Source organism: Platalea leucorodia (assembly GCF_965183815.1).
Source record: "Platalea leucorodia genome assembly, chromosome: 2".
NCBI lineage: Eukaryota > Metazoa > Chordata > Aves > Pelecaniformes > Threskiornithidae > Platalea > Platalea leucorodia.
The window spans coordinates 32,355,237-32,382,450 of NC_138824.1; the positions used below are offsets into that span (position 1 = coordinate 32,355,237).

At 41.8% G+C, this 27,214-nt stretch overlaps 1 protein-coding gene across 1 annotated transcript; it reads left to right on the forward strand.

Moving 5' to 3' along the window:
- The first annotated feature begins 8 nt into the window (after window positions 1–8).
- NUFIP1 (nuclear FMR1 interacting protein 1) lies at window positions 9–26,848 on the forward strand. Its single transcript, XM_082335950.1, has 10 exons — window positions 9–652; window positions 929–1,017; window positions 2,179–2,283; window positions 2,930–2,992; window positions 3,364–3,440; window positions 11,007–11,099; window positions 14,993–15,255; window positions 19,364–19,492; window positions 21,258–21,490; window positions 24,810–26,848. Exons 1-10 carry the CDS (start codon window positions 13–15, stop codon window positions 25,146–25,148), a joined length of 2,031 nt encoding a protein of 676 aa, XP_082192076.1. The 5' UTR covers window positions 9–12; the 3' UTR covers window positions 25,149–26,848.
- Window positions 26,849–27,214: the final 366 nt, after the last annotated feature.

Genomic DNA, 27,214 nt, shown 5'->3' on the forward strand with positions numbered 1-27,214 from the left:
GTCGCGCCTGACATGAACCCCTTCGCCTGGTACCCGCCGCCCCCGCCGGGGCTGCCCCCGCCCGGGCTCCCCCCGCCCTTCTTCTGCCCGCCGCCCCCCTGGGAGCCCGGCTTCTGGGCTCCCCCCGGGCCCTACCCGCCGCCCGGGCGCTACCCTCCTCCCGACGGCTACCCGCCGCCCGGCAGCTACCCGCCCGCCGACGGCTACCCGCAGCCCGAGAGCTTCCCGCCACCCGCCGAGAGCTACTCGCAGCCCGATGGCTACCCGCCACCCGCCGAGAGCTACTCGCAGCCCGATGGCTACCCGCCACCCGCCGAGAGCTACTCGCAGCCCGATGGCTACCCGCCACCCGCCGAGAGCTACTCGCAGCCCGATGGCTACCCGCCACCCGCCGAGAGCTACTCGCAGCCCGATGGCTACCCGCCACCCGCCGAGAGCTACTCGCAGCCCGATGGCTACCCGCCCGCCGAGAGCTACTCGCAGCCCGATGGCTACCCGCCCGCCGAGAGCTGCCCGCCGCCCGCCGAGAGCTGCCCGCCGCCCGCCGAGAGCTACCCGCCCGCTGAGAACTACCTGCCGCCCGACAGCTACGCCCGGCCCGCCGCCTGGTACCCGCTGGCCTACGGGGAGCAGCCGCAGGGCCCGCACGCTGGTGAGGGGCGCGGGGGAGGTCATCTCTCTCTCGGGCCCACGGACTCCTTCCCATCCCTCACTGGCGGGGACCCTGGGGCTGTCCTAACCCTTGGGGGGCAGAGGACGCCTTCTTCCTCCAAGCATGTGCCCCGCTGACTCTGCTGGTCGTGCAGCCCTGGCTCGTCTTTCCCCCAGACCCTTCCCTGCTGCAGCGGGCCCACCGAGATAGCAGGGGCTGTGTTTTACCAGCTGTATGTACAACTAGCTCTTTTTTTTGTTTGTTTTTCCTAAAAAGGTGGAAATGGCAATTTATCCCAGAAACGGCAAGATGAGCAAGTGCCTGGGTTTAGTAAACGTTTTCCAGAAGAAAATAACAAGCCAAAGGTATGGACTGGGGTCCCCAATGCAAGAAAGACATGGGCCTGTTGGGGCAGGTCCAGAGGAGGGACACAAAAACAGTCAGAGGGCTGGGACACCTCTGCTATGAAGAAAGGCTGAGAGAGTTGGGGTTGCTCAACCTGAAGAAGAGAAGGCGCCAGGGAGACCTTATGGCAGCTTTTCAGTACTTAAAGGGGACTTCTAAGAAAGATGGGGACGGGCTTTTTCGTAGGGCCTGTAGCAATAGGGCAAGGGCCAACGGTTTTAAACAGTTGAAGGAGGATAGGTTTAGACTGGACATAAGGAAGAAATGTTTTCTGCTGGGGGTGTTGAGACACTGGCACAGGCTGCCCAGAGAAGTTGTGGATGCCCCACCATTGGAAGTGTTCAAGGTCAGGTCAAATGGAGCTTTAAGCAACCTGATCTAGTGACAGATGTCTCTGCCTGTGGCAGGGGGGCTGGACTGGATGATCTTTGAAGGTCCCTTCTGACCCAAACCATTCTGTGGTTCTGTGTCAGTGACAGTCATGTGGAACTTGCCCCCAGAGACCCCATATTCTTGTCTAATGTGCCTGCCCTTACAAGAGAGCAAATGTATTGACAATCAGTCAGCAAATCTTGAGCCTGTTGAAAGAGAGATACATTTCAGCCAAATTCTAACACAGATTTACTTTAGAAAAGCCCTTACCATGGTGATGCCTGAGTGCCTAAGTTACATTATGGCTCTGCTGTATTATCAGGCCCAGACAGCCAGATCACCTTGATGCGTGTAGTGGGAGAAGGAAGAATCTCTTCTGCCCTCTGAGCTCTTACATGCCATGTGAGAACAGGCATGATCTGACTTGATAGGGAAGAGACTCAGGGCTGTAACCTAGCTCTCCTCCCAGCCCTCAATAAACCTGTGCCAGCCTGGTACATTTTCAGAAGTGATAATTGATGGAAAGGTGGTTAGGGGAAAGAGCTGAGTGCAGGGTGCTTTGTTTGGAAGATGAGTGATTTGACCTTCACTTTCATGTTATGTTAGATTTTCTTTGAAACTTTTGAAACATGTTCTAATTGATGGCTTTATTAACAAAAATGCTCATAAAAGTGTTTCACAATTAAAAATAGGAATACCTTGTAATCTTATAACTGCAATCTTGAGGTGATTTCTTCTTTTTTTTGCAGACCAAAAAGAAAAAAGAGCCAGTTTTCTCTCATTATTGTGATACCTGTGACCGTGGCTATAAAAACCAGGAGAAGTATGATGAACATATTTCACAACATAAACAGGTTGATGAGTTTGGCTTGTTTTATTTGCACTTTGATTTTTAACTTTGTGCATGATAAGTAGTTAGCTGTAGTCACTCTTTGAATGGAAGACTTAGCAAAGAGATTCCAGAGTCACAAAAACTGTTAGTAGGGTTTTTTTTTTTTCTGAATGCTGTGTGTAGGGGAGCTCTCGGTTGTATTTTTGGTTTTATTGCTGAAGTCATTTTAATATATTTCTTGTGAAGTATTGGTAAGTCTCCCCACTGGCAGGAATTAATTCATTGACATTGGTATAACATGTAAAATGTTTTGTGTGACAAGGCTTTATGTAGAAAATGTATTTTAAAAATCCACTCCTTTATTGCAACGGAGTATCAAAATTTGAAATTGGAGAGTCTTGCGAGTCTTAGGTTAACTTCATGTTATCTCCAGTTATCAGATAGGTTGGCTTCACTGGTTACTCTAAAATCAGATGAAATTTAGAAGTACATTATCCCTTCTTACTGTTTTTACAATCACGTTTGTTTTGAAATTGAGTAGCTTAAAAGTTCTGTATAACTAACTGCACAGGCATCTTGCACTGAGTTTGTTTGAAGTGTACTCGAATGCTTGTTTATAATTTGTTGTGTAACTTGGTGTGTCTTAAGTTCACCCCCTTATCTTGCAGTGCACGGAACAAGGTTGCAATTTCAGCGCACATGAGAAGATAGTTCAGATACACTGGAAGAACGTAGGTATCCCCCTGGGCCCAAAATATGAGTCTGTGCAATCTTTACTGTAGTCCCTTTTCTCATTCTTCAGAGGCTTGGTTTCAGTCTTCTGGAAGGAAAACGTATCACCTCTGAGTAGAATCTGTTGTGAGACAATGTTGTGGATCAAAATATGTTGAATACTATGTTTGGTTTGTTTTTTTTTTTAAATGAGATTCATTTTGTTATCGCTGTGTGCAGTCTCACCACTTTTGGAGACGAAAACAGTGTGATACTACTATAGTTGGCAGAATGACACTCTTTTTTCTTTTTTTTTTTTTTTTTTTTTTTTCCTTTTCATGTGGGTTTTTTCCTTCCCCTTTTAAACACCTATGAAACATTTTTTCCTTAGGCACATGCACCTGGTGCTAAAAGAATCAAATTAGATAGTCCAGAAGAGATCGCTAGATGGAGAGAAGAAAGAAAAAAGTGAGTAAGACTTGTGACCGGTGAATTTGTTTTACTGTATTTTCCCTGTGTGATCATTAGATGACAGCTGAAAGGCAGTAGTAGCATGTGCTTGCTGCTGCTGTTCCTTTGACTCTGCAAAACTCCTGTGGTAGTGGTCTGTGTCAGAACGCCCGAGCCAGGAGGGCGTGAGCTGCAGAGACTACTTGGATGATTATAACAGAAGGCAAGATATCAACTGAGAAGGAGGTAGCTTTCCCAGATGTTTGATTTGGTACCCCAGGTTAGGTGAACGACTTGTTCCTTTTAGCCCGATCGCTGAGATATTTTAGGTCAGAAATGTGTGCATTTGCTTGGTGGTTTTTTAATAACTAATAAATCTGGAACTCTTGTACTGACTATAATTGTAATACATCCCACTGTGTGCAAATTTCCACAGCTTAACTTGTCCCAGTAGACCCCAACAGGGAGTTCTCCTAATTTTTAAGAACTTTCTGCATTGCTTGACACTTTTCTACTGAAAGAGAACAGAATCCAGGAATGGTGCTGTCTCAAGCAGTCTTAACTCACATTGTACCTGGAGTATGAGAAAGTCCACATGTAAGCAGTATTTCTCATTCTGTGATGTGAGGTGGTACAACTTCTTTCTGTTTACCAGGACTGCCGTGTTTAAAAATTCACACTGGACTTCTGTAGATCTTATCCCACTGATGTTTGTTTTGGTTTTTTGTTTTTTTTTTTCCTTTAAGTTGAACAGATTAAAATCTACCTTTTTCGAGCAGGTGAAAGATGCTGTAGGCTTTCCTCACTTCTGTTCCAGACTTGGAATATAGTCTTGCAAGTGATCACTACATGGGTTTTGTTTCCGTGACCGAGAGTCCTATATGCAGGGTGGGAAGCGATACAAATTTAATTTCAAGGTCACTGGTGATGAGCTTGGGCAGTGTACTAGTCACCTGTTTTTTTTTTTTAAATGAAAATAAATCCAGTTGTCTGATGCAGTCTTACTGATGAATCCAGCTTGCATTTCTGTCAGAAAGCAATGTTAATGCATTCTTGATTTGAACCTGACTTCCCTTAGTAAGTTTTTACACAATTGCTTTGTAAAAAAGGAAAAATGAGTGGAATGTATGGTAGGATATTTTTTTATTGCCTTGCATCACTTTTTGCTGTATTGAGACGAAAAATTTCTCCCCATGTAATGGGAAGGAGCAAATCCCTGCAAGTTTAACATTCCTTTGGACATGGTTTCAGCTTTTTCTGCAAATTTCAGAACTGCAAAGGAAAGTCTTTCACTGTGTCAGCACGTCATAGCAGTCAACTGTTGCACCTGCTGTCATTTTTTACAAATGAAGATAATCTGTAAGTCCTGGTGTGTTTTTTTTTTTAAACAGCTTTTTTTTTTTTAACCCAAAAATTTCTGTTGTCCCATGTTTAAAATGCCGTAGTTAAGTAGACAAAAATTGCTTGTGATCTCTTCAAGTACAAGTTTGGTGTTAGATTAGTTTTCGTTCCAAGGTTTCATTTTATTCAAAAGATACTTGAGGGTTTGGGTTTTTTACTTGCTTTCACTCTACATATTGCTGTCTTCCCTGCACCACCCCCCCAAGAGTGATACTTACCAAGTCTTTATTACTTACAATACAAAGTGTTTGAACAGAGTGAGCAAAAACCAAAACGTCCTTAGATTTGTCTGTCTTGTGGCCCACTTAATTTTCTAACAGTAGCTCCAAGGAAAGATACCAATACTTGTATGCAGACTCTTTGCTATTCATTTGGAACTTTGCATACACTTGTCTATTTTGGGAGGTGTTTGGAAGAGTTCCTGTGTAGTGGCTGATGCTGAGGTTTAAGTGTTGAAATGATGTTTAAGGTCTGTATGTCAGTATGTGCTCTACTGTATACTAGAACATTAGGGAAGCAGGAAATGAATGTACAGTCACGTTTAGGTGCTGTTTGCTTGGGGAGTGGGTGCTGTGAGTCAAAGCAATATTTATCTACAGTTAATTGTAAGGATCTCTGCCTGAGATAATTTTTGTGAAGTTTCTAGAGAATCTCGTGGCACATACTGGTGGGTTTTTACAGATGAATATAATTTGGCTGTGGTACAACATTGTTGAAAGCCTTCGTTCACTGTGGCATGGTAAAATAAATGGAAATAAGGTCTTGTAGTCACGACCACCAACCAAAAAAGGCAATATGAGATTAGGACCTTCGAAGCCAAGGCCACTAGATGGAGTACTGCTGTAACTTATTTTGGTACTTCAGTCCTTGTGTGGGCATCTTGTTTAGCTACAATGAATGCGTGTAGAATGACTACCTGCGTGGCTTTTGTTACTCTTTGTACAACAAGGAAGCTGTACTAACATCCTTCTTTTTTTTTTTTTTTTTTTTAATTTAAAAAAAAGGGGCGGGAGGGGGGAAGAGAGAAACCCTGCTGAAACTTTTGTGAAGCATTAATTGGGTCTCTAGCAAAGCATCAGTTTAATACTGAAGGTCTGTTGTTGACTCACAGTACACATTGCATTGTACAGAAAAAAAGGACATTGGAGGGAGTCTGAGCTGTTAGGCAGTTGTGGTTTATGGTGACAGGAAAAAGCATTTTTCTTTCTAGAAGCTCCAGTCAGAGCTAAGAATGGATCTTTTTAGGTCATTAGTAGTTTGTTTCTAATTAGGTTGCAATGATTTAATGTGTGTGTTTCCATGCTGCATCCCTAACATTCCTGTCTTGTTTGTTCTTTCAGCTGTTATAAATAATTACTTACAGAGTTGGGATTTTTCTTATTAATTAGCTGCTGTGTTGCTCAGTTGTGTATCCTGCTAAAATCTATTAGAAAGAGCCTGTATTTAAAGTGCAGCCTTACTCGCATAGAGGGAAGAGAAGGGGGAGAGCTGGTAAGGAGTGAGTATCTCTGGATGAAGTATGCTGGGTCAGAATGCTGTTTTCCTGTCTCGGATTTTGCACAATGCCCTGTTCAACACTGCAGCCTTCATATCTCTGCTTACCCAAAAGACTCTTTAATGGTTTGTGACCTGCTGAACCTGCCAAGCCAGGCAATCTGAAGTTAAGGGGACAACGATAGATGTGAAGTTCAGCAGGATCTCAGGATTTCCCTGTGTTTTGCAGACAGATGATCGTGAAGTCTGACACCAACTTTGGTGATTACAATTACTTTTTTTGTTTTGATTTGTTCTGTCCCTTCCAAGTGTTGACAAATGTGCATTTTTCAGCATATTTTTTCTTAAACACAAGTTTAAAGGGAATTAACTACAGTGCATTTCCTTAATGTGTCAGAATGAAGTATTGCTGTCTTCCCTTCTTTCCAAGTGAGACCTGGGTCCTGCTAGCCTATCTGTTTCTAACCAACTCTTCTTGAGCAAAGGTTATTAGAAGGAATGTAGCAAGGTTGCTCTGGTGTTAAAGTGAATCGTTAAACTTACTTTTGCTTAGGTCCTAATAGAACATTGGAGGATTTTCTTGATCTTGTGTGTTGGTTGTAAATTCTCCCTCTTCTTCCCCTCTTTCTTTAATCTGTTGGGTTTTTTTGGTTCGGTTAGGGATTGACTGCTGTATTTCCATGCAATACATCTCGTAGGCTGAGCGTGTGCTTAATGAATGAAGGCCAGTACCATCAACCATACCACTTTTAATTAATTTGTGGTTCTCTAGTTGAATAATGATAATCCTAGAGTAGCTTGGAATCCTCCCTGGTGTTGCATTCATAGAATCATTAAGGTTGGAAAAGACCCTTAAGATCATCGAGTCTAACTGTTAACCTGTCACTGCCAAGTCCATCACTAAACCATGTCCTCGAGCACCACGTCTACCCTTCTTTTAAATACCTCCAGGGATGGAGACTCAACCACTTCCCTGGGAAAGTGGAGTGGTAATAAGGAAAAAAATTTCTTAGCACCTGGTAAAAGTAGAGAAGACAAAGCAAAGTAGAAGGAATGTGTTGGTAGATCAAGGTAAATATAGATACAATAAAGTTTACTCTGAATTGCAGGGATGGATTAGCAATAAAACTGCCTCAGCTAACATATGGTAAAATCACACTAGAGATGCAATGCTTGATAAAATGCCTGGGAGTCTTAAACCAAGATTTTATCAGCTCTCTGTTGGGCCATCTTTGTTCCCTTTGGGCTGTCCATGTCCCCTTTGCTGTTGGTTGTGCATGTGCAATCAAGACCAGCTCAAGAAATTATTGAGGCAATTTGATCACAGTGCTGTTCCTATAAAGAAGATAAACTTGTATAGCTCTGGACTCAGAAATTCAGTGTGTAAACTGCTGTAGAAACAGGTCTTTTTTCTGTTAGACATTGGCAAAGCTCTGTTTTTCCACTGCTTGCTAAGAGCTAGTTTACTCTGATGTTTATGTGAGCAAGATAGAGTACGCTGGCCTATAAAACATGTATGACTTCAGCTAGTGCACTCATTTATTGAAAAAAAACATTTGCTCACCAAGGCGCACATGTTAGTGATTATGCTCAATGTCACCATTCCCTGTCTCTGGAAGCTTAGGGTATCCTTTACCTGCATGTCATTTTGTGGGTGTATATGTAATATATTCATCTTAGCTTGAAAACCAGTTTTCTGGTGTTATGCTGACAATTTATGCTGAAAACCTTCCAGTTTGGATTATAGAAGTGTCTTTGGTTGGAAACTGCAGCTGCTATGAAATGGGGCTGCCTTCTCAGGCACTGCTGGCTCCTTCATGAAATCTACTGTGCCAGGCCATCATGTCCTGGTTTAACTCCCTCTTTTACAAGAAATTGCTTAGATCTGTAAAGCCTTTGTGGTGACTGATGAAGCTGTCTGTGGTCAAGCTCTGACAAGTTGTTTACAGGACCTAGGTGCTAGGCTACTTCTGCTTCAGTGGTGTTTGTAGGTAACATTTTAAGAACCATTTTTTACTGGGGGAGGAGGGCAATTCTGAGAAGGATTCAAACCCAAGTCAGCTCATCGGATTTTAACACATGGCCTTTTATGTGGAAAGATTCAGTATAGGCTCTTCCTTCTGCATTGTTGCACCTCTGTTTAGGAGCAGTCTTCCTAAATTTAACATTCCTGAATAAGAATTCTCTGTATCAAAAAAAGAAAAAATTCCTGTCTTTTTGATTTTTGACCTCTCTTGAGTACTTTGTGGCTGTCCTTAGATAGTGAAGTTTGCAAAGTCTGCCATAAAGTTGTACCCCAAGACCATAATGTTTCCATTGTAGGCATCTGCCTCCATTGAGGGTCCCGTTGAATTTTGCGGCCTCCATGGGTAGATCTAGCTGATGTTAGGAGGTGCACAGACCTCTTTGTGCCGGGGCTGTGGTACCTGATGAGTTGTGGAGTTGCACTGGGGCTGGTGCATTGGGGTGGGTGGGTGACTTTGGTCCACACCTCTTTGGTCCACTTGCTCCTTGCAGGGAGAACTGGGGTTGGCTTGGCCCGCTCCCACCAGGACCCATCGGTGGGCTTAGCCCAGCCTCGTCGTCGCACAGCAGGGCACCTGGGGAGGAGTGAACCTGGTCTACCTTGTACTGAGGCTGGTGACCTGCAGCCTCGAACGTCTAGACCTTACTGCCCACCAAGTCCTTAGATGGAAGAATAAACTAACAGATGCTCATTTGCTCATTGTGAATAAAATGAAACGCTCTGTGCATGTGTGCTGTCAAAATAGGTACCTTTTCTGCACAAGGTAAAGGCAGTGAGTAAAATGCTATTTAACATTTGAGGAGAGCTGGGGAAAATAAACACAGCCCCTACAAGTGCCTTCAGATGTGCTTTTGGAGGCATACTCAGACTTACGACTTGAACTCTCTTTAGCTGTTAGTTACTGCCTGTGTCAATTGGAAGCGTGGTTTAGGAGAAATCTGTCTGTCTTGGCACTGAAGCAAACTGAAAGCATTCGTGGAGTCCATTACGGTGGCTCGGTGGAGGGAGTGGTAACTCATAGGAATGAAAGTGGGAGGCAGCCACGTCTCAAATCATGTTGTGAGAGCGTGTCTGAATATGTCCTTAATCAGCATAACTACAAGAGCACTTTGAAGACTCTTTTGCTCCAGGATTAAGGGTCTTCCCTTGTGTCTTCTAAAAGAAAATAAGACAAGCTCAGGGCTCTTTTGAGCATAACTATTTATTTTATAGCTCTCTCCCCTCCTGTGAGCCTTACTCATGTGAAGGAAAGCACCTTATCCTAAAACTGTGGAGGGGTGCCAAGCGCAGGGGTCTTTGTCAGTGTGAAGCTCTTGAGATTAAATAATTCATTGCATGCTTGCTGTGTGCTGGGAGTGTTATAACATGGATGAACAAATGTAGCTAACAGGGAAGAGTGGAGATAAAACATCACATCCCTATGCTTGCTTGACCTGTGTGGTGGATTTCTGGGAGAAATCCGATGAAAATAGACACTGACAGCTCATGTTCAAATCCTCTTAAAGGAGACAAGTTCTGTAACGTGTTTAGGTGTGTGTCTCGTAGGAAATGCTTCTCATCTTTTTCCCTTGGTGTGTGGTTGAAGCTGTCTTGCATCAGTGTGAGGCTTAACATTTGTGTTATAAAACAGGGAAGATGTGTGTGATAAGATTAAATATTTAAAGAAAGATACATGTCCTTTTTGATAGCTATATATAGTGAGTAACTGTTCTAAGTTTCTTGTTACTCCATTTTAATAGATTTATCAAATATTTATACTTTGTGTTTCTGTCCAGAAGCCGGTGGGGGTGCGGTGCATGTGTGTTTCCCATTTACCACCTTTATCTCAAAGCACTGGGATTTAGTTAACTAATGTTTACAGAGCAACCGGCATAGCCATTTTCGGGCTTTGACGGTAATTTGCAGCAGGCCTTGCATGTTAGAACCAGCGTGGCGTTCGTCCGCAGGGAGGGATGGGGAGGGAGGAGGAGAATGGAAGAGAGGGATAGTTTGGGAGATGGTTATAACAGTAGATTTGTTTTGATCTGCATGACTTAGCAATTTTTCTTGGAAGCTGGAAGGAAAAAGGGGCAGTAATTTTCGTGAAGCAGAGGTCACTGCAAGCGCAATACTGAATATTGCTTGAGAGGAAACTTGTGTGCTTTTCCTTAACTATTACATTAAATTAATCTTGTGCACCTAGAAGCTGTTCTTATAGCCTTTTTTTTTTATTTTTAATATTACAAGAACTCAGTAGTTGGTTTGCTAAAGGCATGTTGTACCTTTTGAGATCCTTCAAATATTCCAATTGAAGCGCCATAAAAATAAAATTGCAGGACTAAATCATGCTGTTATGTGTAGGGACAGGCAGAGGGTCCACAAGCGTGACTGAGCTGTTTGTCTGTAGCTTGTTTGATGGTTTGGTAAATCTAATCATGCCCATTTGGTAGATTTTTTTTTTTTTTTTTTAATCTGAGTATATAAGCATAAATGGACTCAGGTTTCTTGCCTTTTTAAGAAGGAAACAGTCTATAAAAACTTCCATGAAATGTTCAAAAAAATCTATTAGGTTTTTAAAAATCTATTATATTTATAGAGAATGCTGGTTTGGTAAAGGGTGAATTGACAAAGTACAGTGAATCATTTAAGAGCCAGTGAATTTTTTTTTTTTTTTTTCCTTCTAGGAATTTCCCTACGTTGGCAAACATTGAAAAGAAGAAGATGATGCAGATGCACAAGGAAGAAAGGGGAGAAGTGCTGACTACCCAACAGTTCGGGTAAGCGTTTTGAAAGAAGCTTGTTACTTTCCTCCTAATGAGTTCCGAAGTATGCTCTCTTACTGTGGTCTCCCAGCACTTACTGCCTCTACCGTACATATGATCTAGCTGCCCTTTAGCAGAGGACAGGTCATTTGACAAACTGCAGATAAAACGTTCCTTTGTTTACAGTGCTTCATAGTCCACTTCAGTTAAATTAAACAATAATTGTATTAGAAATCTGATGTTCGTGCTGAATTCTGCACTCTGGCATGTTTGAGAAAACCGTATTCTAGTGGCCATTCATTAGATCAGCATAACCTTGGTCTCTGAAGAAGAAATAATGGGGACTGAAGTCACGCAACATAATGAACCCACATGGTCTAATCCTCTAATGCCTGAAAATGGCCAAGAGAGATTTTATGAGCAGATTTGTCTTCTTACTCTCTCCTTTCAGATGATAAATCAATACTCAGGTGAAGAGGGGAGGAAGATTTAGCTTTATTTTCATAGCATAAGTAGTGCTACTTCTTTCTTCTACTCTCCATCATCTTTATCTGCTACCTTTGTTCTGGGCCTAATACTTAATCCAGTTGGATTTTCAGCTGTTCTCTCCCTTATATTGTGAATTACTTTCCAGTACGATGTGTGTTCTTTTTTCTTCCCCACAGTGTCAGTGTTCTGGGGAACCAGATAACTTCATTAGCTCTTCTTTAGGGCCTGTGGGAGGACTTTTAAAAAATGTTATAATGATCCATGCCCCCAGAATATCACTTGTTTGAATGAAAACGACTGAGCTGGAAGGCAGGAGGAGACCCACTTCTAAGAGACTTTTGCTAAATCCCACTTGCTGCTGCATGGAAGTGAAGCTGGAATTTGTCTGCTTTTTTTTTTTTTTTAAATAGGGAATTACATAGAACAAAATAAAATTTGCACCATGGTAAAGTGGTTGAACTAGTGCAGAACAGGGTTCATCCTAGGCTAGTGTGATTTGTTAAATGGCAATAAAGTCAGAAGACCCAACACTTACCCACCCCCTCCAGCCAGTTGCCTTTTGTGACTTTGGAAGGATGGGTGTATAAAAGACTAAAGTAGAAACTTCTTTCAAAAGATGTAAAGTTTCAGAAGTGCTTTAGACCCAAAGAACCAAACCCTAGGCATTGAGACTACCGTAAACATACGGAATTTTGTTTGGAGGTTCTTATGAGCAAAGATGAGTTTTGCTTGTCACAGTGACAAACTGTTTGGTGTCTGCAGGTTTATTTGGTAACTGTTGTGGCTGTGAGTTGAGTGCATTATGTAGTCTTAAATGTCCATCAGCAATTCCATGCTTATCTATTGCATGTGTTTGTAACTCCATATCTGGAAAATTGTTTGGGAAAAACAAAGCCCTCAAAACTAGAGATTGTCCGCTGTTCGATTTCACTTAGTGACCTTTAACTCTTGTGGATTTTAGAAATCTATTCTTTTTTTCCCCTCCCTTCCCTGAACTGCTAGCTTTATAGACTTGATGAACTGTCCAAAAAGCTGTAATTTCTGCTTTGTATATCAACAGTAAAGATTCTGGAATTGGTGCTTATCTGGCAAATTTACTGATGCATGAGGCAAAAATAGAATACAGCTTGTTCTCTGCAAGCTGTACTATTAAAGCAAATAGCTAAGTAAGATTTAGAAGGGATTAGATACTTAACACTTCTACGGTGCTTTCCATTTGTGGTTCTCTGAAGTGCTTTACAACTGCTAATTCTTAGCATCCCCGCATGTGAGATTAGAGATGCCAAAGGACCCCTTTGGCAGTCTGTGTGGTGTCTTGCAACAGCTGATTAATAGCGCATGGCTCTTTATCCCCTCTGAATGGGAAGTGAAGAGGACATCTTTCACGAGGGGAAGGCAGAAGGCGGATGCCAGGCTGATGTTTGTTGGGATGTGTTTGTGACCTTGGGGTTTCTTTCTGGGTGTTTGAGGCCCCAGGGAAATCAGAATGTTGTTTTTTAACCCTTGGTCAAGGACATCGCCTCTAACTGAGCCTATATTTGCTCAATATCTTCTAGGTTATACAACAACATCCTGAATTTAGAGCCTGGTTATTCAAATTCAGAAATGCAGTTCTCTGTCTAGATGGAGTTGAATTATGGGAGCTAATGCTAGCTTCCTTTTGTGGATGAGACTGATGCACAGGAAGGTGGCGGCTTCCCTCTTGTGCCACAGGAGTGCCATGGTGAATCAGGGCTGAGCGATCAGTGTTAGATACTGTCATGGAATGACTGGAGAATTAAATGAGATATGTTTTGTTGAGATATAAAGCCATTTTGAATGCTATGGCAGGCCCTGTTCTTTCAAGAAGGACTTAATTAAGCTGGAAAGGTATGGAAGAGAGGAATGTTGGTAATGGGAACATTTCTGTACAAGCAAAGAAGTGGGTGGCTTGGAAGGGCTGTATGATGGAGATCTAGAAAAATTCCATAGGTGGGAAGAGGTGAATAGAATGCTGTTATACACTGTTTCTTGTAACTCGAGAAGGATGGGGGTACCAAATGACCATTTTGGACATCAGAATGAAGACAAACCAAAAGGAGTCCTTCTTCACAAGATATTAAGACCTTGCTGCAAGATTTCAGGGATGCCAGACATCAGCATCCCACAGCATGAGATGCAAAACCATCAGTGTCTTGGGAGCGTCCCAAGTCAGAGAGGGTCTCTAAGTGGTACACTGCTGAAAAGTAAGTGAGGAGAAAGGTGACCATTTGCCCTGCTTTTATGCTCTTTTTTTCTTTCCTCGCATGTTCCACTGGCTGATTATCAGTGACAAGGTACCAGGTTAGAAATACACCTGTGAGAAGCTGCTTGCAGATGCATGGCTCTAGACCCAGGGAGAAGTTTCAGGAAGAAGCTCTTGCCCAAGTGTGGTATTCTGTGATTGACTAGGGGTAACAGGACCTCTGCCATTCTGTAGGTGAGGCTGAGGGAGAGAGTACAGAGCAAAAGGAACCATGGGGCTCATTCAAGACTGTAGATCTTGTATGTCTGTTGTTGTTGTAATGTGCTGGTGATTAGTTGCAGTCTTGTTTTGCTGAATTAGGTTTCTGTTGCTTGAAAATAAGTATTTTCAGGAAGCTTATGTTGTCACTTCTATATTTGCTTTTCTGTCTGGGTCACACCTATTCTTCTGTCTGTAGACTTTGACGAGAGTTTGTTAGGCTCTCCAGGTCCCTCCCTATAAACATGTTTTGTGTTTATAGGATAACCTGGAAGATTAGTGCAACCAGCATGCTGTGCTCTTTCCGTAATTTAGGACTTGTTTCAGGTTTTTTAAAATCCATTGTCCTGATAGAAGTTTCTTTTCTTCCTTTTCCATCCGAGTGAAAAAGATGAACGTCATGTTAGTTGGAGGCAGGAGCAGGCAGTTATTGCTGCAACTGATGGTGTTGGATGGCTGAATGGTTTTAGTGCAGCAAGATCCTTCTCTGAGCTGTAACTGGAAAAAGGAGACTTGAGCAGTGGAAGTATGCTTATAGCAGATGATTCCTTTTTAATTCCGCGTTCCCCCTCTTTTTGAATTACTTCATTGATTAAGTGAAGGGAATATTTATTGGCTTTGTAATGTGAAATGAAAACACTATGTCCTCACACTGCAGATGATCAAGAAACTTGCTAGCCCTCGTACCCTTTGCCTTGTCAAAAGATAAAACTCATGAACTTCAAACTCTTCATTGAGGTTCCAGCTTTGTCACATTGCCCTGCCAATGAGATGAGCTGTGACTACTAACTACTCACATGTTAGCTGAGCTGGACTAAGTCCTGGCATCATGCTGGGTTGCTGAACCTTAAATGTGGGCCTGAGCTGTTTGGTTACGTCAATTGATTTTATTCTCATAGCTTGTCATTTGTATGAGTTTTGTGTTTCTATTCTCCAGCAAAATGAAGGGGATGTGGAAACCTCCAGAAAACGAAGAGAGGTTTGGGCAGCAAGGAAGACAAAGGAGAAGACAAAGGCGCCCGTTCTGGAAGAAATTTAGGAAAAATAGTGGAGATTATAATGTACATAGAACTCAAAATGAAGCTAATGGACCAGAAAACAGCATGTGTGAAAAGGAACATGAAAAACAGCATGCTTTGTCGGCTCAGCCACACGTGAAGGACGGGGACCCTCTTGGTTTTCTGGCAAACAGTGATGTTGGTAAGATGAAGGAACTTGGAGAATTTTTATTTTAAGTAGTACTGCTGAAAAGATTACTGAACTTTTGTGTAACTAGCAGCTTCTGGGGAGAGCTGGGGATTTAGAAAAACATGTAAACTCTGTCCTTGATTGAAAGAGGGCTAACTGGGCATGTTTAAAATGGGATAAATCCCTCTTAGTAGAAGATTGATGCAACACTTTACCGTATGCTTGGAGAAGGATAGCGGGGAGCTTGTTGTCATACTTATCTTCTCATTGTTACTAACAAAAAAAACCAGCCCAGGATTGCTGTATTGTGGCTACGATAGAGCCAACAGTGTCATAAGCATGAAGGTAGTCCCACATCCCTGTGCCTAAAACTTGCACTTAGAACTTCCTTTTTAAATGGAAATTTCTGTAGAGAGATATCCTGATTCAGGACATGGTCTTCTAAGAAAATTTCCAGTGTGATTATTGTGAAACATGGGTTAATGGTTTATCTAAAGGAAATGGGGTAAATCTTGTATTTGGGGGAGCTTCTGCCCTAGTAGGCTTGGCCTGTTATGGAGGAAACTGTCTCAGTAGTCTACAAGTCTGAGATGCGTGTGTGTGTGTGTGTGTCTGACTGAATTCATGTCCACATATGCTGGTAGGAGGACCTAAAACAGTAGACTTGGCCAAGATATGGTTTGGAAAGAAGATGAAATACAAAGTCATTGAAGATGAAGAAAAATTCTGATTTGGAAAGGCTGACACAAGAATGTTTAAGATGCTACCAGCACTAAGCACTTCTACATAAGTTTGCTTGCAAGCCAAGCTGTTTGTATTATAAACACACAGGGAAAATCTAGCAGACTAGTTTTATGTCTTTCTGATTTTTCTGTGAGAATTAGGAAGCGTTAAATTTTGTTCGGTATGATCAAAAAATGCTTAATCTGAAGAGGAGAAGATGTTGGTAGATAGGATGTAGGAGTGTCTTGGATTTGAAAAATATCCATGCTGGATACTTATTTGGTTTAGGTTTGTATGTTTTAAAATACATTACTTGCTTTAAATCAATATTTAGCTAGCCAACTGAAGAGGGTTTCTGGGATCTTAATGGAGCACCTCAATTCTATCTTTGTTTTAACCAGTACTTTACCATAATAATCTTATTTTACTATAATCTCCTGATTAGGAAATGCTTTTTTGTCCAAAACACTTGGCAGGGAAAGGCAGCAAAGGGAAAGTGGTTTGAGCCATAGGGAAGTGGTACTGTAGTAGCTTTAGGAAGGAGAGGAAAAGAAATAGCATCTGAGTTGTTTGAAGTTTAGATGCCGAAATTTTTGCTTGCTAGTCAGGGTTTGGGAAGTGCTGCCAAAAAGTTTGTGTGCAATATTACACGTTCTGCCAGGCCTACTGTACGATAGCCTAAAGGACATGCATCAACATAGGTTGCTAAACCAACGTGTAAAATAAAATCTTTATAAAGCCAGAAGAAGAATAAAATACTTTGACAATCAAATTATTTTTTAAAGACTATTAAATATCCCTTTGTGGTTTTGAAATAACAGTATTTAGAATGTGAAAACAAATGGATTTCCTTGTATGAGTTAAGTGAATTACTTAAAATGTCAACATTTTTCTTTTAATTCTAGTTTTTGCTATATTATCTAATTTACTCTTGATACTCTCCATGTGTCTGTTTTCTGCAGTATTGCTGCTTAGTTTTTTTGGTGAGCATGTCTTGTTCCCACATGCCGGCAGCAATATAAACTCTCCAGATATAACTATTTATAATATATTCAGCAGTGATGCAGTACTCTTAGAATATGGCATGTAAGCTGACTTATACGCTGGCTATTTTTAGCAACAAGGCTAGAATGCATCCCCTGGAAAGACGTCTGATGCTGAGTTTTTCCTCTTGAAAACATAATCTTCAATTAGTGGGAACAAGAAGTCAGCATCCCTATGCAATTTGTTTATTCCACTAATCTCTGCGTGTTGGGAAATTTAAGTATGCTTAAATATAACTGTATTTCCCTGCAGCATCTGTGTTTTACTTAATGATAAAAAGTCTAATTATACCTAAGTACAGCTAGTAACTTCTGTTATAATAGGTAGAAAAGGAACGTGGTACTTGCTTATTACACATTATTAAAGCCAGTTGCAGTTCTTTATACTTTTGAGAAATATAGTCATAACAAATAATAACAAACACAGTATAACTCAGTAGAATTTTAAAAAAAAAAATTACACAACTGAAGTCCATGATTTTGCTGTATAGGTACATTTTGTTGGAGAATTTAAACATTTGTAACAGCAGCAGCCCTTTCTCTAGAGGGAATGTATTTTTTTATTGCATAATGCATTCACTTAAGTTCTGTTTAGTGGCTAGTTGCTTCAAAGCTAAGAAATTGAATGGGAGATAAGAAAACAGAATTTTCCTCTTGATTTATAAGCAGAAACAAGGTAAGACGATGAGCCTGTCAGGTGTAAAATTTTGAGGGGGGGAATCTACTGACCAGAAACAGTAAGTTGTATTCCATAGTGCATAATGCTTCCTCCAAACGTGCTACTCTCAAAGAGAAAATGTATTCCAGTAAATGTGTTTTCCTAATTTGCTAAAAAGCAAATTAAAAATAATTCTCTAAAATTTAAAGAAAATTAAAAGAAAAGGCACACAACCCCAGTATGCACTCAACATTTTGGATGAGAGAGAAAAAAACAGCAATGAACCAAAATAACTTGGAGTAAATGCTATTTTTATAATTGCTTAAGTATATGCAGATGTTATGTATTCTCCATTAGAAAAATGCACTGCATTCCAATGTAATTGCAAATTGGCATGATTACTAAACCAGTGAGACTCAACCTTTCTCAAAAAGAGCTCAAAGTAAAAAGAGGCAGGTAGGTAGTTTAGATAAATACCTGCATATTTTATCTAAAAGTTGCTTTACCGAACGGCATGAGCTCCAATGAATCAAATTGCCAATTGTTAATGATATATTAGAAGAGAACAGAGAAACATTTGTGATTTCAAAATAAAGATCTCAAAAGTGTTTATTTCAGTAAAATCTTCTTAAGTGTGAGGCAGCCTTCCTGTAGGGCAGGCTTGGACAGACAGGGGATGGGAGAAGGCACAACTCTTTGTGAAAATAAGATTGCAACCAGTCTTTTTCTAGAAGTCTCAACAGGCCACTAGTTTCTCAAAGTGTTTCTAGGAGTGGTGTCTGTGTGTGTATACACATACGCATATGTATGCAGGTGTATGACTGAAAAGCATTTCCTAGTTTTCCTGCTAACTCTAGCACTGTTCACCTGAGAGTCTTTCCAAGATTTTGATGCATATAGATCCTTTGTTTCAAACTAAAGCCATCACAATTATGCATGTTTATTTTTAGGAATCTTTCTGGTAGGGCTCTGTTTTCCTACTATCCTCAATTTCAGCATTTTTGGTTTGCTTGCCTCCTGTCTCCCCAGTATTGTCTTTTGGGGCAGTTTGAGACTGTAGTATCTTGCTTACTCATGCGTGTCCATAATGCTCTGTGGGGATTTAAGCATCAAATAGTCTGATGAAGCACTGCTGAAAACTGGTTGTCTAATTTGTAGCCTTAGTTCTCAATGTCTCTTAGGAACTTTTTTTACTATCCAAAAATGTCTTTGCTCTTAAATTCTTGCTTTGAATGAGCCTAATTTTCCCTTTTTTTTTTTTTTTTTTCTTTTTCTTTTCCCCCTTCCCTGACTAGCTTTTGATTCCTTTTCCCCCGCCTCTGCAGGACTAAATCCAGCAAGACTTCAAAACACATGAAATTTTCTCTCTCTCTTTACCTACACTTGATAATAAAACCTATAATTACATTTGGTATGTGAAGAAAGAACCAGAAAGCCCAAGCTATTGTTCAGGAAACTTTTTTTGCTTCTGTAGCTTTGCTGGCAGGACTGTAAACCAGTGGTGAGACGACTTTGCCACCGAATGTCTGTAGAGCATAGGCAAGTGTGGTTTTTTTTTTTTTTATCAGTCCACGGTGTTGAGCAATGGTGCTCGACATCGCTCTTGCGTAGTGGTGAGATGGGGCAAGCAGCAAGGCTGGCTGTTGGCATGCAGGAGCATTGGGAAAAATCCCTCTTGACTTTTCTCTCCCTGCAGAATCCGACAAGGATGAAGCAGCAGCTGAAGACAGGAGGCTGGGATTGACTGTTGTTCCCAAGCAGGTCACCTCCGCCCTGAGTTCATTGTCGGCCAACTATGGCAGCGCGTCCGACAGCGAGCCCGAAGGTGCGTAGGAGTGTCTCTTCTGCCCTTCTCCTCTCCCCTCCTCCCCTACGTCACTGTGCTGGTGTGGACTGCAAGCAATGATAAGATCTGATCAGAAATGACCCTTCTTTGGGAAGAGTGGGGGCTTCACCTCTTCTGTATTTGGTCCTTTGTCATCTCCCATCCAATTGTTCAGGTCCCATTTATTTATAAATGCAGTATTTGAGTGCAGTAGCCCAGTGGTAGCTCTTTACAGCTGCATCCCCAGCTGATGAAAGCTGCAGATTATCAGTGCCAGACAGAACCTACATAGTACTTCCAGTTTCTTGAGAAAAAACTTTTAAGAGAAATCAAAGGTGTTGCAGAAGAAAATACAACATGTAAGCTGTGACATATTTAGCAAAGATGTAAATGTAATGCCAGTTCAGTGGCTGTATCTCCAAAACACTTGGTTATGGAAATGCCTTTTGATTTCTGGCCTGTCTACCACTGCTGTAATTCAGAGCTGTCTTGTACCTTTTGATTTTTAGGCTTATACAAGTAAAGAGACGAGCCTGTAAAAGGTTTTGCACAGGGATGTTTTTGCGATCTGTGTACAGATCCTTTCTAGTTTGCTTTCAGTGACAATGCATGCTAGTACTGGTGTAAGCCATGCGTAAGGACAGGCTGGGAGGAGTAAAAAGCATATGCCATTATTCTGCTCCTCTTGTTTCCCCGTCCCTCCTTCGTCCCAGTTTTGAGCACTAACTGGGGTTACTGGGTGAGCCATTACTTGTTCCTGGTATGGTGATAGCTGCCAGTCTCGGAGGAGCACCCAGACAGAACCCAGCATTTGTGCAGACAGCTGGTGCACGGAGATGGCCTTGTCCCTTTGGCCTGTGCTGCATCTAACGCTCCCTCTGCCCCCAGCCCTACAGCATACTTTAGAAAGCCTCAAACAGAGTTTCCTGAAAAATGGAGTGGGCTTTGTCCCCCCTCTTTGCTTGCCTTTTCTCAGCAGCATGTCCTGGGTTGAAGGAGGGGCGTAAAATGTCTTCAGTTAGGGTGTGTGTCATTGAATTTCCCAAGCGTTTTTCCTCCTAGTTGGGGGAAAAAAAAGCAGCCTGTCTTCAGTCTCACTTCAAATCATGTTTGAATAGTGCCAGAAGAAGGCTGTTCTGCTCACCCTGGGAGCTCATTTCCATGTTCTTAAGGGCTTTTTCCATAGAAGACTTCTGGGTGTTGCATTAAGACTTGAACTTGGATTTTGTGCTCCTTTGAGCATATGCATTGGTGTACGGTAGAGAACTGCTGCTGCTCCTTGGTTTTGCAGATAGTCACTATGCCTTACTCACCCTAGATGGCCCGCCCAAAGTTACAGAGAGCATCTAGCAGGCAGGGAATTGAACTTGGGCATCCTTTGCTCTAACTATATAGTGATTGTCTCAGCAGCAAATTTGCAGCAAGCTATATTGTGAAGTGGAAGCAATACACTTTCTAAGTGATAACAAGACAGAGGTTTGAAAATCTCGTTCAACTCTTACTACTTCTGTTTTTCTTTTTCTATTGCAGAATTTAAATATCTTGTTTTCCTTTCTGTGAATGTTCAGAATTTATTCCTTGTATTCTAAAAGAAACCTCAAACCCAACCCAACCCAAACCCTCCCTTCCTCCAAGTAAACCTTGAACATCTTCACATCAGGTTATGTGAGCAAGAATAGTACTAATGAACTGGCAGTGCATGGGGATATAAGCATGTTAAAGGGGCTTTTAAGTTTGAGATGAAAGTGTGTTCTTTTTCTTTAAGAAATCCCTGTCAAGACTGCAACAAAAGCTGAGAAAAACCAGGCTGCGCTCAGAAATACGCCTCAAACTACTTGTGTTCCTTGGAGTCGAAACCTGAATCAAAAACGTCCGGAATATGCAGGCACGACATTAAGAAGCTCGAATTCAAATGCACGTCCCCCCAGAGGGCCTGATAAGTGGGACAAGAAAACATTACCTCTCCTTCCGAAGCGCCGTCCAACTCTGCTGGAAATGGTAACAGTTTTAGTGCTAAAATAATGCCTCCTGTACGAGACGAGCACTATTAGTGAGCAGTTCTTCTCTTCCCTGTGGGAAGTCAGAGCAGTCTGTTAGCAAAGGTCCTGTCTTAAAATAGCGAAGTGAGCATTTCACTCGGAGAAAGTGTAGATGCTTAAATAGACAAATAGAAATACCCTGGTAATGGGCATTCATTCAGGTAACGACTGACTTTGAGCAAGAGATGACAACTTAATCACGTGCCTAAAATGAGCTGCACAAAGGACAAAACCTTTATTCTTCCCTCTCCCCTCCCTGTGGCAGTATCCAATAGGTTTTGTTTGTATGTGATCCCATCAGCCTTATTCTGATCTTGCTCTCTTTGCCTCTGGCTTTGCTATTCAGCTGCCTTCCTCTGATCAAGGAGCGCACAATTTTTTCAAATGCAGTCAAAGAGATCTTGTTGATATGGGTTTTGGTGACTGTAGAGTGGTGTTGAGCTGCAACCTGCACATGCACGGGTTTCTCCTCTGTAAGCACGGGTAGGCCAGTCTGAGGAGGTGACAGCACTGGTCCCTTGAAGAGCAGGTTGGTGTCTTAGAAGGGTAAAAAGGTTTGTAGGGGTGAGTCCAAGGTGTTATGATTCTGTTCTCAGTAACAGTGCGAAGCATCCTATTTAGAAGCTTCGTGGCTTTCTTTAGTGTAAAGAAAACTTTGAAGCTTTTATTGCATTTCGTGCTCAAAAGTAGTATCAGATAGGTAGACTACCCTTGTAATTCTGTAAATAGCCAGCATAAAGCTCTCCCATCAAAGGAAAACTTGCTGTGGGCAGAGCACAGGAGAAAGCAGGGTGCCACTGACATAAGGGCTCTGAAACAGCACAGGATGTTTAGGCAAGAGATACCTGATAAACCACATCCCAAGCTGCAGATGTTGGAGAAATCCCTTGATAGTCCTTTTAGCACGTACTACTATTGCTGCCAAGAATTAAAACTCCTAGTGACTGAAAAGGAAGTGTTTGCCCTTTGTGTAGCTCCCTAAGCATGCAGTCGTCTTTATCTCTTGCTCTTCAAAGTTGTTGGTGATCAAAGCAGTGAGGACTCTGGAAAAAAAGTCATATGAAGTCCCACATGCTGAGAGAAGCTGGCAGAACATTGGAAGCCTGAAGTGTAGCTTGCCGGTATAGTCCATTTTTAACATTGTATTTTGATGGGATTTTTTTGCCTTTTAATGTTGCTCAAAACTGTTGTTAAAGGATGTGTATTGTGACTGTGAATCACAGAGGAGTGCCTGAGATTCGCAGGTCGGCTTCCGCTCTCAGAAATGGCCAGTGTATAAAAACCTTGAGGAAGCAAAGTTGAAATTTTAGTGAGTCACTGCTGAGAATATATCCAAAAAGTAAGGAAATGGGTTTGCTAAGAAAAGGATGTTGTATCAGTGAAATGATACTTTACAAAAAATAAAAGGGGAGGTAGGAGAATAGCTGCAGATGTCTATTGGCACTCATTCGGCAGTGAGCTTCGGCACTACTAAAACATGTTTATTGTAGCCGTGCAAACAATAATGTGTTTTTAGCCATTCTGTATGCTGACAAAATAAAAAACTGGTGTAGCATCACTCCACTGATACCCATCCCTGTATTAAAACATATAATACAAAGATACAGTCTTTGATAGGGTGGTCATGCCTCCCATCTGTGCCTTTATTTGGCCATTTGGGAATTCAGCAGTTTCTCCCAGTCCGGCAAAGAAAACATCATGATGCTGTCCCTTCTCTGCCCTAATGTGCGTGTCTTAGTTCAGACGGGAGGTTTCTGAGGCTCGTTTTAGGTGTTAGCTGCTTGTAACACCTCTTAGTAACCAGTCTAAACAGAAATATGCACACTTTAAAGCGGCTGGTTAAACCACTGCTGAAACTTAACTTATAAAAACAACAACAAAAAAGCTTCTCTGTGACATTACAAGCCAAATTTAGCTAGGATGTGTAGTACAGATGCCACTTACTTTAAACCTGTTGTTTGTTCAGAGTACTAGTTTGGCTGAGGCTCACAATGACAAAAGATCCTTCAGCCTTCTGGCTGATTTTTTTTTTTTAAAACACCAAAATGAACTTTACTGAGGTTAAGGGAGATGAGGGAGGCCTCTAGCACTTCAATTAAGCTATTAGACTTAGGTCGGTGGATTATAGCCCAAGCCAGTTATTGCTATTTAAATCCATAGTCTGGTACCTGATGAAACATGCCCTTTCCTTGTATTTATAAGTATCTTTTACTCATTGGGGTTTTCTAATTAAAAATGCATGGGATATTAAATTACAGATACAGTATAACCTGGAGAAGTGTAAAAGATGCTAATAGACGTGCTATCCTGATGTACTGGGATATGTGGCCTGGAATGCGTTCTCTGTTTCGGGTGCTATAGTCCATGGTGTAAGAACATCATCAGCTGGGTCTACAGTCAGATAACTGGGGGGGGAATTCCTGGTGTTTAGGTATATTCCATGACATTCTCTACCACCTGAGCAAAGTGAGACTGACAGCTTAATCCAAAAGATACCATCAGATTTGTCACTTGTTCTACCTGCCTTAGTGCATTAATGGTGCTAAATGAGTGGTGCTTAGACCTGTGCACTCTGAGCACGTGTGTATTTTTCATCCATTTCAGTGGTACAGTCATGTGCCAGTACCATAGTGGCCATTATGAGCCTCTGTCATTGTAAAAGCGGTGTTTGACCATCAACCTGCGCTGCTGTAGCAGCTTGCTGCTGCCCAAAAGGGCAGCTCCCTCCTGCCACCTCCTCTCCGGATGCTTGGTCCCACCTCTTCTTCTCTGCTATGCTGGGCCTTTTGCTCACCCTGTGCAGCTTTTGACACACATACCCCCCAAAAAAACCCAACCAAACAACCAAACAAAAAAAACAGAACGCCCCACTACTTGCTGCTAATTGCCAGGTTTGTTTTCTCCTGGCTGGTGAGTTGAACTGATCAGTAAGAGGTCTGGTCAGGGCGAGCTGGTATGAGGGAGGAGGGGACAGCAAGCCCTTAGATCTCCCAGCCCAGCAAGCTGTGCGGTGGTGCTGTCAAACACACCTGCTGGCTCTGCCAGAGCCCCAGGCAGTCGGGGGGAAAGCACCCGATGTGGGAATACGTGGCTTTCCTGTGCTGTCTCGCATAAGGCAGAGCCACTGCTCTGCGTGCCCAGGACTTGTGTGAGAGAGCCAGCTATTTAAATTCAGAGATGTTCAAAATCACTGAGTAGAGCTATACATCGTGCTAGGCTTGTATCAGCTACAGAGTAATAGAGGGAAATGTGCATCATCTTCTCTTCTTTCTTTCCAGTTACTGGCCCAGGACATCCGACACGAAAGGAATGTGATTTTGCAGTGTGTTCGATACCTCATCCGAAATAACATGTTTGGACTTCATTTTAAAACAGAACCACAAGCTGAAACAGAGACTGAACAGTCCTCTACAACTACAGCAGAGTCTTTGACGGACAAACTCGATGAATCTAATTGTTCTTGTAGCTCTGACCTTCAGTTAGCAGGAGGAGGAGAAGATGCATTATTAATAGCCCAGGGTGAGAAAGCACCCGTGGATCAGACTTCACAGATGGCTCACTTGGTGGATGAGGACACGTGGGAAACCCCGTCAATCCAGTGTGAAGAAGCACTGTAGAAAATGCTATTGTGGACAATAAAGCAAAGGCTCACCTTTTCTACCTGACTGATGCTTTTTTGAAAGACATCAGTATAACAAAATAATCATTAAATACATACTGAAAGCTGTTAAAACCACTTTTCTGATCTGTTCTGCCCAAAGTGGCCATTTCCTTGTGAAAACAGCATCCGTGTTGAGTAATTGCTTTTCCCCATGGCAGAAAGGCAGCAGTGGCACAGAGCATGACCTTCCCTACAGTAGGTGTGGATCCCCACTTTTGAGATTCAGAGCTCTGAATGTTATACCTCATTACGAAATGTGGGTCAGTCCATCACCAGAGCCAAGTAGTGTTGTGGTAGGATGGATCTTCCTCATGTGAAATCATGGTCTGGCGTGTCTGGGAGTATCTGAGTGTCCAGAAGTATTTCAGTGGACTTTTGAAATGGTAATTCAGTGCATATTTTTTTCCCCAGTTGTTATTTTATGTAGTATACCCAATATAAATGTAATATATCCAGTATAAAATGAAGAAATTAAATGGAAGATATAACTGACCTGGCTCTAAAAGTACTGCTTGCACCAGGATTCTCCTCCTCTCTGAACGAATTTGTTAATTGAGCGGAGAAATGGAAATGAGGGTGCAGACTGATGCAAGAAGCCTTTTAAAAAAAATAAAGATACAATAACTGTGAACTGCTTGCATCAGTACTAGGTTGCTTGTTGACGTCAGGTACCCGATATTAAGCCTTAGGCCTTAACTGCTGTTACAGTCATTGTCTGACAAATCTAACTCTTGAAGTAAACTCTTTGACAATATTCTTAATACTGAGTTTAGAAAGCTTACCAAGAGTTATTGGTTTGTCTCTTTTTAATATGCACTGGGAATTTATTAGTTGGCTTTCTAGAAGAATGTCTTCCTTGGTACATTGTTATGATGCTCCTACAGCATCCAGTGATTTTTTTTTTTTTTTTCATAGATTTGTGTGTCCACATCCATAGTGGTGTGAGCACTAAAAAAGCATCAGCCAAGGTTTAGAAACAAGTTTAGTCATTTGATTGCATTGTGCATTTGTTTGTCAGAATCCTTCTTGTCAAGGGCAGGTGTTAGTTTGCCACATTGACACTGAAAAGATGCCATGAAAAGAACCTATTATCAAAAGCTTCACTTCAGAATATTTCTCTGCTCTTTGTCTTTTAGTCATGGCTAAATGTTGGAGTTAAATCTCGGGGACTGATTTTATTTTTTTGTTATTTGGTAGAAGTCTAGTCTTCCATTCCCGTTCTACCATCTAAAATATGGAGAGTCACATGGGGTTTTTTTTGTTGCCTAATAACTGTATTTTCTTTCCTCTAGTTCCTTAACTTGTGCCATACATCTCATTTGTGTGCATAGAAAACAAGAAATAGTTGAAAGTTCTGTCCCACTGCTCTGCCATTTATAGCTACGACTGCATATTGTGTTTGTAATGCACTGTCTAAATTTATGGAATTATATAAATATCAACACCCTTGTAAAAGTTGTGTATCTCAAGAATATATGTGCAGAATAGCAGCAGTGATCATAAACATTTATATTTCCAAGGCAGATGATTCATTCTTCCCATGATGGTCCCACGAGCCATCTCAGTCTCACTGGCTTGCTTATGGCTCTTAGAGTTTTACTGCAATGAAAATACCAGCAAAATACTCTAAGCCATGGAGAGCTGGCACTTGGGCAGAACCTGATTTCAGAGCGGAGTGGTACCAGTGCTGTTGAAAGCATGGGTAACAGCTGCAGGAAAAGAAATGGATGTCTTAGGATTGCTACTAAATTGCACTTTAATCAACCCTTAACATGCTTCTGTCCCTGTCGAGTTGATGGCAGAGCTTTCTTTGTCTGTACACTCTGACGCTGTGTTTAAAACAAAACAAAAAAACCTTTAATCTGAATTCTTTATACTGTCATTATGGACTTAAGAATATTAAACTTTCACACAAAACCAAAAGCTTTGTCAGAAGAAAATCTTTATAAAGTCTACTTCATGTAGACAGGAAGAGGTGGGTTTCTTTTGGGGGAGATCTGTACAAGGCCAGCATGGCATAAA

Bases quoted from the DNA above. Each gene is read 5' to 3' on its own strand.
- NUFIP1 (XM_082335950.1), top strand. From the start codon at position 13: ATGAACCCCTTCGCCTGGTACCCGCCGCCCCCGCCGGGGCTGCCCCCG. The intron at 2,993-3,363 runs GTAGGTATCCCC...TTTTTTCCTTAG, and splicing joins TTCAGATACACTGGAAGAAC to GCACATGCACCTGGTGCTAA. The intron at 3,441-11,006 runs GTGAGTAAGACT...TTTTCCTTCTAG, and splicing joins TGGAGAGAAGAAAGAAAAAA to GAATTTCCCTACGTTGGCAA.